Genomic DNA, 15,442 nt, shown 5'->3' with positions numbered 1-15,442 from the left:
TAGGACGACGCTAGAGGAAGGGCTTGAACCTTCGACCTTGTGGTTAACAGCCACACGCTCTAACCAACTGAGCTACTCCAGCTTGGCTGTTTACGCTTTCTTGATTGTTTACTTTAAAGTTTTTACTGCGGCCAAGTGCAGGGGCTTTATCCATTGGTCTCATTGAACTCATTTCATGTCTTCCATGCCCTAGACAGAGAGGTCTTGGATGACTGGACGCTTATTTGTTGCCACGTAATCATCTAGATTCTAGTTGGCTATTATTTGATGTCATTTTAATATTTTAAATGGCACAAATTGAGGATGACAATGTTATTATACAATTAAAGTCTAAAAGTAAGTTGGGTACATTACTAAAACAATTAAAAAGTTTAATATTTATTTATTTTTGATAATTTACCAAAAAAATGCAGTCACTTTGAAAGTAGAAAGCAGAAAGCTTATGGTAAGATCTTAATCACTATTGTATGCTGAACTCATCAATAGAGTTTGAGATTTTGGATTTTAGCCATTTTGAACTCTTCCAAGTCATATGATTAATGAATGTAAGTGAGAATGACAACTGATGATGATGATGTTATTAAAGATGGTCAGTAACATAATTAAGAATAAGTAAGGTACAGCATTTGAAAGGAATAAGAAAACCCCAAAGCTCATTAATTGTTGGTAGAGCGATCTAGCTAATGTTATATCTAGATGTTGAACTCAGGGAGAGAAATATTGAAGGGCAATAAAATTCAATCAAAAATTCACTCATGCTATTTCTATGCTTCTTACCAATTAACAAACCCAAAGGCCAAAATAGACTACCCATGGATCTTGTATAAAAGGATCTTGAAAGATTAATAACAACATTTTAGCTCTCTAACACAACAACAACAACATACCGACCCGATTACCGATACGTGATACCGGGGCTACATGACCAAAATAAATAAATAAATATGTAAGAAAATCTAAGGAAAATGCACAAGATTGTGATCTAAACATGTAATGGTTCAGCCATATTAAACTAGACAAGCACTGAAACCAGCTATCCTTTAGACAGACAATTCCTTTCAATATTACATGTCAATCTACAAGGTTGTGACAAAGCTAGGTACGGTATCACCAGTTCTGCATGCCCTAAACAAATTCGGCTTCTTATATCATTCTGTTCAGATGGATCCTATCGTTCTCGCAAGGAGTCCTTTCTATTGGAGCGATGACCTGAGGCATTGTCATACCCACAGAAACTATAATCTCTGTAAGATGACAAGGTGCAAAAGGAAAGGAAGGAAGAGGTTAATAAGAGATCACCAAAATGCAAAAAGAATTGTACCATTGTTTTGGTAGAGAAGAAAATATTATTCTCAGCCAAAACTTCAAATATTGGGATTATATGTATCATTCGGCTAATTGCTGAATGTTAAGCAGATGGATACTTTATGGGTTAAGCACCAAACCTTACCTTGTAGGCCTCATGGGTAACAGGAGATGCATACATATAATATGTGTAACGGTAAATGTACGTGAAGCAGCGAACTCACCTATTCCTTCTCGAATAGACAAGTTTGGTCTAATGATCTCCTTAGAATTAACCAGAAATATGTCGCCAATGTATAAATGGTTTGTTGGGACATAAACACTGCATAATTCTTCATCCTCGTCATCTTTCTGCAATAGAGCAATCAACAATCTTATTACATTGGATCAAGCATAACACCAGAAGATACAGTCTCCATCATGAGCTGATCAACGGGCAACATGTTTATCCTGTAAGAGTACAAACTTTTAATTGCTACCCCAAGTACTATACTAGCAGCCAAGCATGATTTCCGACTAACAAAGGTACATGAGTATTGCACCAGCAGAGTGATATGATTACTGATGAAGATAAGAGGTACCTTTTTCTAACCATGGAAAAAAATTCTAGTAGCCAAGCTTAGGTAGTCCTTTTTTCTGTTCTGTTTTCTTAGATCAGTAAAAAGTCCACAAAAAACTGCAACATGGGGGCAGAAACCATTCAATATACCCCAACTGAAACAAAAACTTGCCCTTAAATCTCTTGAGAAACTAGCAAAAAGGACCACGTTGAAATGATGACCTTACTAATAACTGACAACTAGCAACTGATTGCTTCAACTGGTAAAACCAGGCTAGATTGCTTTAAGGACCTTACAGTGTTGCACTCAACACAATAAACAGATGTGCAGCATGACTAACAATGGAAGGTACTGTAATCCCAGGGCAGAAAATGCATTTCTGCAACAAGAGGTGATAAACATAGTTTCCCACCTTGTACAAACAGTAGTTTAGACCGCAATCAACATTAATTTTCTCATGATCTATAAAACCTGTTGGCAAGAGAGACAACAACCACCACTTCACATGTAAACCAACCCTCTGCCCTCCATGGCTCCACTATCAGAGAGCATGTGGAATGGCCACCATGGCCCCAAAAGCACAAAAACGATAGCTTGTTGTACATAACAATGATAATTGAAAAAAAAAAAAGACATGCTGTTCCTGAAGTAGGAACTGGCAATGAATGAAAGAAAAAATACCTGAAGAACAACAGATGATGTGATAAAACCAAATGCATATTCACCAATACGAGGATGGCGTATAATTGCAACCTCTTTAAAAGCAGTGGTATTCTGGTCTGTAAACAAAAGATGGCACACATTACAGTGTCAACTAGAATGTTGAAGTTCTTTTTCTTTTCAATGTTTAAAACAAGCAAAGTTCAACCAGAAAAAGTCTTTGAAAGCTAGGAATTCGAAGAAAAGGACAAATTTCAAATTTTCAGCCTCATATAAGAGCATGAAGACATATATACAGGCACATAGTTAAGGACCACAAGAAGCTTTTGTTCAGTTCAAATGCTCAAACTACCTAACAATTAAATAATTTCGTTGTTGAGAACTATCTTCTCCTTTTTGTTGTTATAACAAAAACAACTAAAAGCTTAGGCTCCTTTGACTAACCAACGGTTGCGGATCAATCTGCTCTGTGAAAAAATAAGAGCAAGTCCAACAAAAGGTATAAAATGAGAAGCTGACAATTAAGCTGAATGAATGCACTAATTTGATTTGTTCACTAGTAGTTAAATAATTCACAAATTTCCATTGTTTTCATCAGCAGGCACAAGTAGCGTAATAGTAATGTGTTGGAACAGAAATTCTCCCCTACAATATCCCAAGGAGATGAAAAAGATCCATCTCAATCAATGACCCAAACACACTGTTTGGAGGAGGGTTAAGCAATAAACAAGAAGCATTTAATACAGAATCCCATGATTCCTTGGCTCTAGGAAGAACTACCAGGAGATGAGTTTTCATTTTTATTTTATTTTATTTTTTTTGCTCAGCTGCTGGAGATAAGTTTTCATGAGTAGTTTCTTTGTCCAGTATAATGTCATAAGGTTTCAACAGTAAATGACTAGGCTACAGGTAAAACATCTGAAATATCCCAACATCTCAATAAAAAGATTGTCACGAAAGAAGGATAATGGAATTCTTCCTTATCATCTTATTCACCTCCAAAGAGGCTGATTTGATTTATACACCAGCTTCCTATTAGAATTAGGAAGTTGCCAAAAACATTTAAAGAAAGATTCTAAAACCTAGATTAGGAAACCTACACAACTTTAGGATACAGCAACTTATAGAAACAAGTAATCTAAATCTACAAGATACACAAGATACATTCCTTATAAATAAATCAATCAATCAATCATAATCTATAGAATTGGAAACCATATCTGCTGATACTCCCCCTCAAGATTGGAAGTAGATATGCTTCATCCCAATCTTGCTTGTCATCTTCTTGAACATGGCTGCTGGAAGGCCCTTGGCTTGCATATGTGCAAGCTGATCTCTGAGGAGATACAGGGCGTACAAATCATCCCACTATCCAACTTCTCTTTTATAAAATGTCTATTCACTTCAACATGCTTTGTTCTATCATGTTGAACTGGATTATGTGCGATACTAATGGTTGATTTGTTATCACAATAGAGTCTTATTGGTGTTGTCCACTCAACCTTGAGATCCTCCAATAATATTTTTAACCATAATAGCTCACACATACCTAGGGCCATGGATCGAAACTCGGCTTTAGCACTTGATTGAGCAACCACATTCTGTTTCTTGCTCCTCCATGTGACCAAATTACCCCCCAGTAAGGTACAATAGCCAGAGGTTGACCTTCTATCCACCATGGATCTGTAGCTGTCAGCATCTGTGTATGCTTCTAGTAACATAACTTCACATTTTTTAAATAGAATGCCCTTCCTAGGTGTGCCCTTCAGATAGTGTATGTAGGATTCTATAGACAACTTTCAGATGAGATTCCCTTGGGGTATGCATGAATTGGCTGATAACTCCCACGGCATATGCTATGTCTGGCCGAGCACCCAACTAGCCTTTTGTAGGCCTCTTTATCAACCAAATCATCCTCTAATGCCTCACTTAGCTTATGGTTTGGATTGATGGGGTTTTCCATTGCTTTACAACCAAGAAGCCCTGTTTCTCTTAGGAGATCCACTACATATTTTTGTTGAGAGATAAAAATACCTTTTTTGGAATGAGCCACCTCTATTTCCAAAAAAGATTTCAACCTCCCCAAATCTTTAATTTCAAACTCTTTCACCAAACATTCCTGTAGCTGTTGTATGCCCTCTTCATTGTTACCTGTGACTACTATGTCATCCACGTAAACGAGCAGAACTGTGACTTCCCCTGTGGCTGAGTGGTGGAAGAAAAGAGTGTAATCGCCTTGACTTTGTTGGTACCCCATACGAAGCATCACATTGGTAAACCTCCCAAACCATGCCCTTTGTGACTATTTTAAGTCATAGAGGGCTTTCTTGAGGCGACAAACAACAGGTTCTTTTGTTGTAGCAGAATACCCTGGTGGCACTTCCATGTAGACTTCTTCCTTGAGTGTACCATGCAAAATCTTTACATCAAATTGATGTAAAGACCAATCTAGGTTAGCTGCCAACGAAAAAATCACCCTAACTGTGTTGAGCTTAGCTACGGGAGCAAAGGTGTCTAAGTAATCCACTCCATACACCTGTGTATATTCCTTAGCCACCAATCTTTCCTTGTATCAGTCTAAGGTCCCATCAGATTTGTATTTCACTATATAAACCCACTTACACCCCACCGATGCTTCCCCTTAGGCAATGAGACTAAATCCCACGTCCGATTTTTGTCAAGGGAAACCATCTCAGTTTCCATGGCATCCTTCCAATGCTTATCCCTCTTATGGCTTCAAAAAAAGTTTTTGGAATGGTAACGGTATGAAGATTGCTAAGAAAAGTTTTATGGGCTGAGGAGAGTTTAGAATATGAGAGGAAGAGATGTAGGGGATGTTTAGTGTAGGTTCTTGTCCCTTTTCGAAGAGCAATAGGCCAATCAAGATCACTATGAGATGTATTAGTTGTGGAAATAGGTTCAACTGACTTCTCAAAATTATCAAAAACATAAACATATGAGGAGTTAGAGATGGAATTACTTGGAGAGGATTTCAAAAAAGAGACTAAGTTGTTAGTGCCTTTCTCGCCTGTAAGTGGAGCAGAGCTAGGAGTGGATGTTGAGGCTCGCATAGGACTAGGTTCTGGCCTCTGCCTCCTTGAGTATACTTGTAGTGGTCTAGGAGAATTTGGGGACTTTTCTCCCGATGTCAGTCCTAAAGAGTCCTGCAGGTTAGTAGGTGGTTGAAGAGATGATAGCACATCCTGGTTTGAGAGAATGAAAGGATACTCCTCAATGGACAGATTGAAATTTTGTTCTTGACTAGTAGAATTTTTAAAGTAAGGCTCATTCTCAGCAAATGTCACATCAACAAACACAAAAAACTTTATGGTAGGGGGATGATAGCCGCGATACCCTTTCTGGGTTGGAGAATACCCAGTGAACACACATTTTAGGGCACTAGGGTCCAACTTCCCTCTATTGACAGCAGGTATATGGACATAGGCTGTGCACCCGAATATCTTGGGTTGCCAATGACTAGTTGTGTGAAAATCAAGAAAATAATCAATCAGGAGTTGAATTGGACTACGAGATGCTAGGGTTTTTGAAGGAAGCCAATTAATGAGTAGTGGCAATAAGTGTTGCTTCCCCCTAATAGTATTTAGGGACACGGTGATGAAAAAGAAGGGCTCTAACCACAGTTAATAGGTGTCCATTTTTCCTCTTTGCTACCCCATTCTGTTGGGGAGTGTAGGGACAAGAGGATTCATGTATAATACCTTTTTTCTGGAAAAACAGCATGAGGGATTGATTAAAAAAGTCTTTAGCATTGTCAAATCGAAATCTCTTTATCCCTACACCAAATTGGTTTTGAATCATGTTATAGAATGTTGGAAAAATTTGGCTAACTTCAGATTTTGTTTTCAACAAATAGAGCCAAACAACCCTAGTACAATCATCAACAAATATGACAAACCATCTTGCCCCAGAAATGTTGGGGACATTTGATGAACCCCAAATATCACTATGGATTAGAGAGAACGGAGAATCAGATTTTTTATTTGACAAGGGAAAAGACACTCTTTTATGTTTTGCAAACTCACACACAGCACAGTGAAAGTTTTTTATTTCTAGATTTCTAGCTAAATCAAGAAACATCAACTTAAGGGTATGAAAATAAGGATGACCAAGCCTATAATGGTGCAACCAAAACTAATCTGAATCAGACTGAACCAGGCATGACACCCGAGAGAAAAATCTTTGTTTGTCCTGCCCATCAGGTTCCTCAAGATAGTAGAGTCCTTCTCTAGCCCTAGCAAGCCCAATCATCCTCTTCTTGCCTTGCTCCTGAATCTCATAGATATTTGAATGAAACAAGACATGACAGTTAGTATCCTCAATGAGTTTTTGGATAGATATTAGGTTGGTGAACAGCTTGGGGACATGAAGAACATTTTTTAAAGTAAGCTCTTTATTAAGGAAAATATCCCCTTGGCCTGCAACAGTGGTGAGAGAACCACTTGCCATTGTAATTTTTCTAGAACTAGGACATGGGTAATAGGAGATAAACAGATGAGGAAAAGAAGTCACGTGGTCCAAAACACCAGAATCTAAGACCCAAGAATTTTGGTGCATAATTTCTAAAGCTTGTAGGGAATAAGAAGAAGAAATATTATCTGTGATAGCAAGAGAATAGGTGCCTTTGTCAGTCTTCTTGTCAAGGGATCCCAAGAAACTTCTCAGCCGGTCAATTTCTGATTTTTTTAGCTCCTGGACCTCTCTTTGTTCTAAATCTCTTGGTTCAGGTGATTGGGAATTGGCCATGTACCCCTGTCCCTGCATTGAACTTCTTATCGATCCTCCCTTAGGTTGTTTCCCATGTAGCTTCCAGCATTTGTCTATAGTATGCCTAGGTTTTTTGCAGAAAGTACACCACAAAGAGTCCTTATCTACTAATTTCTTTTCTTCTCTAGGCCCTCTACCAGGATTATTAGCCTTCAAGGAGACTAGAGCAGAACCTTCTCCAAAAGGGGTTTCTAGCATGACACCCCTTCTTCTGCTCTAATCAAAGATATAACTTCATTCAAGGAAAGCAAATCCTCCTTACCAAGGATTTGTACTCTTACCGCATCAAATTCGAAGTTGAGGCCGGCTAGAAAATCATAGATCCTCTCTTTCTCCACAAATCGTTTGTGTAGGGCTGCATCCTCACTACACTTCATCTTCAAGCATTGGTAGTGGTCAAGTTCCTGCCATAGTGTTTGCAGCAGGTTAGCATACATACTCGGTGATGGTCCTTGTTCGCTATTTGGTTGTTGTTGCCTTCGCTCTTATTTCATAGATCTGGGCTGCATCACGGACTTTAGAGTAGGTGAGATTTATTGCATCCCAAATATCCTTAGCCGTAGTCAAGAACATAACCTGTGTCATTGATCTCTGGAACCATTGAGTTCCAGAGTCAAGACTAATCCAAGGAGTCTTTTTCATCCCATGCTCCAAATGCTGGATCAGTCTCTTTAGGACCTGTTCCCAACAAGTGGTTGAGTTTCCCTTTAAGAAATGTGCGGATTAGCTGGGACCACTTTAAGTAATTTTTACCGTTCAATCGATAAGCTACTCGAAGGTTTTTTTAATTCCCCCCCCCCCCCCCCCCCCCCCCCATACCACTGCCATGAGTCCCAGCAAATTGAGTTTCAGTAGATGGAACCTCAGTCGCATGGCTGGAATCTCCAGATTTGGGTATAGGATCATGCATAACAGACATGATGACGAGAAGGAGAAGGAAGAGGGACAATCTGACAAAGGAAGATTGAAAGAACAGGCAATGATCGAAGCTGAATTAGTGCTTCTTTGGCTCTGATACCATGTCACGAAAGAAGGATAATGGAATTCTTCCTTATCGTCTTATTCATCTCCAAAGAGGCAAATTTGATTTATACACCAGCTTCCTATTAGAATTAGGAAGTTGCCAAAAACATTTAAAGAAAGATTCTAAAACCTAGATTAGGAAACCTACACAACTTTAGGATACAACTTATAGAAACAATTAATCTAAATCTACAAGATACACAAGATACATTCCTTATAAATAAATAAATCAATCAATCATAATCTATAGGATTGGAAACCATATTTGCTGACAAAGATGACCCTAGAAGTTTTCTACACCAAATGAAGGACCCTGTCAACTAACTAAAACTACAGCTAAGGTTTTCACCTTTATGTGAATTGCTAACTTAACCTATTGGAATAAATGCCTGAGGCAAACAGTGAGGATTACAAACATGTTGAACGGTATTAACATCCATTTTACATTTTTGGGGCAAAGTCAACAGGATGAATTCCAAACATTTCCCCTGTAACAATGATTCAAATAAGGGCAGATGCAAGAAACAACTACCAGACATTTGCATGCATTATAATATAATCATTGGACAAAAAACTAAATCAGCGGAGACTACCTGGGGAAATAGCAGCACTAATTTGCTTGGAGGCAGAGTAAATGTGTTTTACAAAGGGCATTCGTTTTATGAACCATTCCCCGAGCCAGAAAACAGTGCCACCCACCCATGATGAGGCAAATATACCAACAAAGAATATAAAAACTAGTGATGTTAAAAATCCAAGGCCTGCATAGTGCACAGGAAAAGCATGGTTATAGAAACAATAAGACAAACAACTGGAAACAGAAAGAGAAAAGATGTTTTGCTAAATAATTCATACAAGTAAATATTAATGAAACCATCAATCATCAAAATAAATCATTACTGATTAATATAGGAAATCCTCCCATAAAGTTCAATTCAAGCTCATCCCAAAAAAAAGGGAAAAGAAAATTAAGAAACAAGATTGCCCAGTAATCTATCAAAACCATAATTACTAAGATCCTTGGCAATTGAAAAATCAAAGCTTTCAAAGTTCAAACTTGGTGCAAGAGAGTGATAGAGCCCAAACAGAATAATAGAACCAGTTTTGATGATATCATTGTAATCCAAAGAGCAACAGCGGTAGTGACAGTGAAGCTCTTGCCTTTTTGTATGTACCATTGGACACAAAGCTATCAACTACTTGAGTTTTCCAATAGAAACAACAGCTAATACATGCCCTTTAATATCAAATGGCATCAAAAGTTAGTAGATGAAAAAAAGTCACTAGTACTAAGAAAAAAAAAAAAAAAGCCACTAGTTCAAAGTCATCTGGTGCCATGGGCTAACTTTACAGCTCAAAAGACCTACTGCATAATTAAAGTAGCAAACTTAAAAGTATGACAACATCTCACCATACCCTAGATTCCCCCGATTCTTCATATTTGGAATTGTATTTTGTGGTCACTTGCATCACTATGAGCTATCAAGCACCATCAGTGATCCAAGTGAGCAACTTCACAAGCTCTACTTCTAAGGTAGTAGTAACCCATGCTTGCTGAATTGAATCAATTTTGAGAAGCCCCTCTTGGTTTGGCCACAAGACTTCTCTCACCCAATACTACCCACTCTATAAATATGCTCACAGTGCCCATTAGCTCAGGTGTAAAAATTTTATGCTCGGGCACCTTACTAATTGCCACTGGGAGCTCCTTGAAATACAATCCCCAAGCATACTTCATGGCTTCTACAGGCTGCCCACATGCCACTCCTACACTCCATAGGCCGCTCCTGCATACATGTTATAAGCAGCCCCATTGGTTCCTATGTCTTTCAATCACTCCCAACAGACTTGACAGTTCCGACAACCAAGGCTAAGGCAATGTTTAGGGTTTTCTTGAAGTGGGACCTTGAGGGCTTTGTGAAATGGAAGCTTGAATTATGGGTTTGTCAAGGATAGATCCTTTGACCCAAAGGGTCAGTTCAAAGGGAGAGAGAACTGAAAAGATGAAGAACGTGCACAAACCATGTATGGCCTAGATCACAGTTGCATGATCTCATGACCTTGCCCCTTTGATGTCAGCTCTTTGGCTTGATTCCTCCACTAAAAATATGGGGTTCAATCCTTCATTGATGATTGATTGAAAATAGACCTAAAGAAATCCCAGTCACTCCAGCTCAAATTCTCCACTGCTGCTCTCTCTTCTTAAATTGCTTTTAACTCTCCCCCTTCTAAACTCCATCAATTCCACACCAGCTCATCACTCATTATAGTTCCTAGAAAGCCATCAATGGACCTCGCCTCCCTGACAGACTCCCTCAGATTTTTAAAGCTATTACCATTGAGAGAAAAAATAAAAACATGAATAGTTAAAAATAGAACAGAACCCATCTCACTTTGAAGAAGGATATTCATGATTTAGACCATGCTTCATGACTTTTAGATATAACCTTTAAACCTAGAACTCCTCAATCATCAGACAGAATCTAGAAGATTTGATGACAAATTTATTCCTGTGCAGTAGAAAATGCAAGTTTTATCCTAAACTTTTCATTTTTCCTTGTTTATATTGCCCTCATACCAATTTCCTTTTGAGTCCACAGCCCATAAGTTTACCACCTCGAACATATTAAGAAAATGGCATCTTACATCTTTGCCACTAATGCCTGTGTAGCAGTTCAATTTCATTTTTAGGTCATTCTGACATGACATACAATTTGAAGCTGAGAACAAAAAGTAAAAGTTTCGTTGTGTCCCAAAAAACATGGAAGGATGAACACAAACCATGTGTGATGACTTACCAAAAATGTCGAAGCCAAGCCTTTCATATATGGGACTGAAGAAACCATCAACAAACTGAATAAACCACCATGTAATGAAAAATGTAACAGCTACAGGAAAGAGAACCATGCTGCCATTTCACAATTTAAAACCATAGTTACAATAAAAGAAAAGGTAAATATAACAAAAAATTATGATTGTTAATGTTGATTACCATCCAGTCATGAACTTCTTTGAAACCCAACTCTGGAGAACGGCATAGCAAGCCTGATCAAGTATTTACAGTCAATACCATATGAAATGCATAAAAAGTCCATTTTCACAGTATAGCTACATGGATGAGAAACAGATAACCAAATCCTTTTACTATTTGGCTTAATGCATGCTTATCCAGTACCACACTTTACATTATATGTATGGGAGAATGGAAACATCAAGATAGGAGGGAAAAAAACAAGAAAAACAACAGCAGCAGCAACAACAACGTACCAATCCTTTATCCCACTATGTGAGGTCAGCTACATGAATTCTACCTTTCCATCCATTTTAAAAACAGAAAGGAAAGAAAAAAACAAAGGTGGCCATTTTAGGTTATCCCTTTAGCAAAGCCACAGATCTGCTAAAAGAGACACTTGTATCTCGTTCTTCTAACCTAGCATTTAATCCGAAGTCCGAGCACATAATTAACCTAAAAGAAACAAAAAGTCTAATATGACCTAACATGGGATCCAGCATAGTTCTGAAAGACGCGAGGCGCACCTTTGCGAAACGAAGCGCACCTTTTAGAAAAAAAACTCAAAATCTTGTAAAATCATAAAAAACTATCAAATTATCAATAATAACACATGCATATCATTAATGATTCATTATCTTCAGATTCTAAACTAACATCATCAAAGTTGATTCATTCATCATGCAAAATTCTAAACTAGAAACATCATCAAAGTTCAAACTTAAAGTCTCAAACTCAAACAAGTACCAATCATCATGCAAAGTTCTAAACAAACATATAAACACTACAAGTCCACAATCAATAAAGAAGTTTTAATCAATCATCATCAAGGAGATCATCAACATCAAAGTCAATATCTTCATCATCCCCTTCAATCAAGAAAATGTTTTTTATTTTGAAAAATACTATTTTTCTAAGTCTGGAAGATTAGCACATTATAAGGAGACATATAAGAAAATGTTTTCATTTTGAAAAACTATCTCCTGATATTTTGATAGCTAATATTCATTGTTGTTAAAATAATTTTTAATGAATTTTTCAAGAAATAGTAGGTATGTATTTTGGGAATAGTAAAATCGTTAAATCCTGAGTTTGTACTAAAACCAAAATTCTATTTTCTTATTGTTATGGATTTTGATTTTTTAGATATTTTTATTAAATCCAAATGAGAGGTACTTTCTTATTTACATTTATGTATTAAAGTAAATGGAAGATAAATATAAATAAAAGAAAATGTGGACATTTACTTAAAATAAAGAAATTTAAATATGTTATAATGTGTACATGTTGGAATTGAGAAGAGAGGAGGAATTGGACTACCTAGGTTTTAATTAAAACCTAGGTTTCATTAAGGTTTCATGAGGCGCGCCTCTCGCCTCGGTGCCTCATCGTGTAAGGCGTGCGCCTCACTGAAATCGCCTCGCCTCGGCCCAGGCGAGGCGCTGAACTGGCGCCTTGCGCCTTTAACAACTATGATCCAAACAAACTAACAATAGATAGCAACAAAATTACTATGTCACAAAGAAAAGCCAAAAAAGGCTGAGCATTGGTGGCAATGGTTAGGTTGCTCTTTTGTGAATGGAAGTGTCATGAGAAGAACCCCAGCTTACCCAAAATTTTAATTTCTTTATGGTGGTAACTTTTGTTATTTCTTTACTGTTGTAATTTGTTAGTTTCTCTTGCTGTCATTCTTTGTTAAGAATTAATTTAGCCTATAGGGCCCACGTGTAATGGCTGGAAAAGGACAAAAAAGTTGGTTGCAACAGAAAGAAGGAATAGGATTTGTTGCAGCGGGCCTACCCTTCCACCGTCGAGTGTATATTCTCTCCAAGGCTCTCTTGGGAGAACCATCGTGGAATTGAATTCTAAATTTATCCCTACTTCTAATCTCTCTCTCTTGTTTCTCTCTTCTCTTTCTCTGCTCTTGTTTTGTTCTTGAATCTTCCTAATTCACATTGAAATTAGGAGGGCGACTTTATCAATGCCAGCCTATGACAATTTGGTATCAGAACCACCATCCTCGACCGAGCATTGGGATAAAGACGATGGCGGAGGGAACTCGCATGAAGGCCTTAGAAATCGCAATTGCATCAGTTCAACTTGACTATGGTCGACACACAAAATCGGATAGAGCAATTGGAGTTAGGATGACGCAGCGTATAGCGCGAGTGTGAAGAAAACACACCAAAATAAACCCTTGAAAGAGCAAACTTCAATGACCGAAGCTTGGCTTTTAAGAAGACGAAAAAACAAGACTGTTTTGCTAAGAAAACCCAAATAGGTTGCTGAAATTTGATTAAAAAAAACTTGATTACAAACTCTAGATTCGAGGCATATTTATAGTATTTAGCTAATCCAAATCCATCTAATACTTGGAAAACAAAATCCAACTAGAATCCAAATAGAAAAAAATCCTAATCCAATATGAAGTAGAATCCTAAATCAAGTAGAAACATGAAATTGAAATCTAAATCAAATAGAATTCTAAAAACTTAAGAAGTATTAAAATAACATAAAGTAGAATCCTAAACCAAATAGAATTCTAAAACTTAAGAAGTATTAAAATATTGTTCCGACATGGTCGGGTCGGCTTTGAGCCGGGTCTTGATTGGTGACCGCATCATTCACCTCCACTTGAGAAGAATTCGTCCTCGAATTATGATCTGGGTATGATAACTCAACGTCCGGCAAATACAAAGAAATATCAGCAACATTGAATGTTTTGGAAATACCCATATGATTTGGCAAATCCACAACATAAGCATTATCATTGATCTTCTTTGTAATCTTGTAAGGACCATACTTCTTTGGCTTGAGCTTGTTCTGTTGTCCTGTAGGAATCCGTTCCTTCTTCAAGAATATCATGACTTCATCTCCAACCGTAAATACCTTGTGCTTCCTATGCTTGTCAACTGCTGCCTTGTACTTCTTATTCGCCTCATACAACTTTTGCTTGACATCTTCCTGAACTGCTTGAACGTGTTCGGCTAAGTCACTAGCTGCAACACTGAAACCTGGTACCTTTGGTAATTTTACCAAATCCAATGCATGATTAAGAACTTTCATGTATACGATAGAGAATGGTGATCTTCCTGTTGAGCTATGCATGGCATTGTTGTAGGCAAATTCCGCTTGAGCTATGACGAGGTCCCATTGTCTTGGCTTGTCTTTGCAAACACTACGAATCAGATTTCCTAAGGTACGATTCACCACCTCTGTCTGTCCATCAGTCTGGGGATGTGTTGTGCTACTGAAATTCAAAGATGAATCGAACATTCTCCACAAGGTAATCCAGAAGTGACTAAAAAACCTTGTATCACGATCCGAAGTAATAGTTTTAGGGACTCCATGTAGTCTAACAATCTCCTTGAAAAACAGTTTGGCTGTAGCTACTGCATCTGCCGTCTTCTTGCATGGGAGAAAGTGCGCCATCTTGGAAAACCTGTCAACCACTACAAAAACAGAATCCATACCTCGTTGGGTTCGCGGTAGACCCAACACAAAGTCCATAGGCAAATCTTCCCAAATAGCATTGGGAACAGGCAATGGCATGTAGAGACTGGCATTAGAAGAGTGCCCCTTAGCTGTTTGACATATATAACACCTCGCCACAATAATAGAAACATCTCTCCTTGCTCTTGGCCAATAATACCTTCCCATAACAGCTTCAATAGTCTTGTCTCTACCAAGATGCCCTGCTAAGCCACCACCATGCAAATCCCGAATAATTTTCTCACAAAGAGATGTGCAAGGGATGCACAGCTAATTTCCCTTCATGAGAAACCCATCATGCACATAGAAATCTCCTGATGGTTGCTGAGACATGCATTGTTTCCACACATGTTTGAAATCCTCGTTTGTCGCATATAATTCTTTCAAGCACTCAAACCCAACAATCTCAACACTAAGGGTCCTGATCAAATCCACACGCCTACTCAAAGCGTCTGCCACTCGATTATGCTGTCCCGACTTATGTACAATTTTATTTGAAAATTTATCAATAAAAGCAGACCATCTAGCATGTATATCACTCCTCAATTGCCTTTGGCTACTCAAGTACTTAAGAGCTTGATGATCCGTGTAAAGAACAAATTCTTTG

At 37.9% G+C, this 15,442-nt stretch overlaps 1 protein-coding gene and 1 non-coding gene across 2 annotated transcripts in view; both read right to left on the bottom strand.

Moving 5' to 3' along the window:
• Positions 1-8: 8 nt before the first annotated feature.
• On the bottom strand, positions 9-82 carry TRNAN-GUU (transfer RNA asparagine (anticodon GUU)). Its single transcript has one exon. It is a non-coding gene; the product is annotated as a tRNA-Asn (tRNA).
• Positions 83-794: 712 nt separating this feature from the next.
• Positions 795-15,442, bottom strand: part of LOC127807828 (protein LIKE COV 2-like) — a 36,529-nt gene continuing 21,881 nt past the window's right edge. The window contains exons 2-7 of the mRNA XM_052345956.1: positions 11,326-11,378; positions 11,132-11,241; positions 8,927-9,094; positions 2,547-2,644; positions 1,530-1,656; positions 795-1,244 (exon numbers count right to left, since the gene is read on the bottom strand). Of these exons, the coding sequence (XP_052201916.1) occupies positions 1,144-1,244; positions 1,530-1,656; positions 2,547-2,644; positions 8,927-9,094; positions 11,132-11,241; positions 11,326-11,378 (657 nt within the window). The 3' untranslated portion in view covers positions 795-1,143. The remainder of the gene's footprint in view (positions 1,245-1,529; positions 1,657-2,546; positions 2,645-8,926; positions 9,095-11,131; positions 11,242-11,325; positions 11,379-15,442) is intronic.

The sequence above is a fragment of the Diospyros lotus genome, chromosome 8, assembly GCF_014633365.1.
Source record: "Diospyros lotus cultivar Yz01 chromosome 8, ASM1463336v1, whole genome shotgun sequence".
In the NCBI taxonomy this organism is placed as follows: Eukaryota; Viridiplantae; Streptophyta; class Magnoliopsida; order Ericales; family Ebenaceae; genus Diospyros; species Diospyros lotus.
Note: the sequence above shows the minus strand (reverse complement) of the source record. Positions and strands in the feature narration are given on the sequence as shown.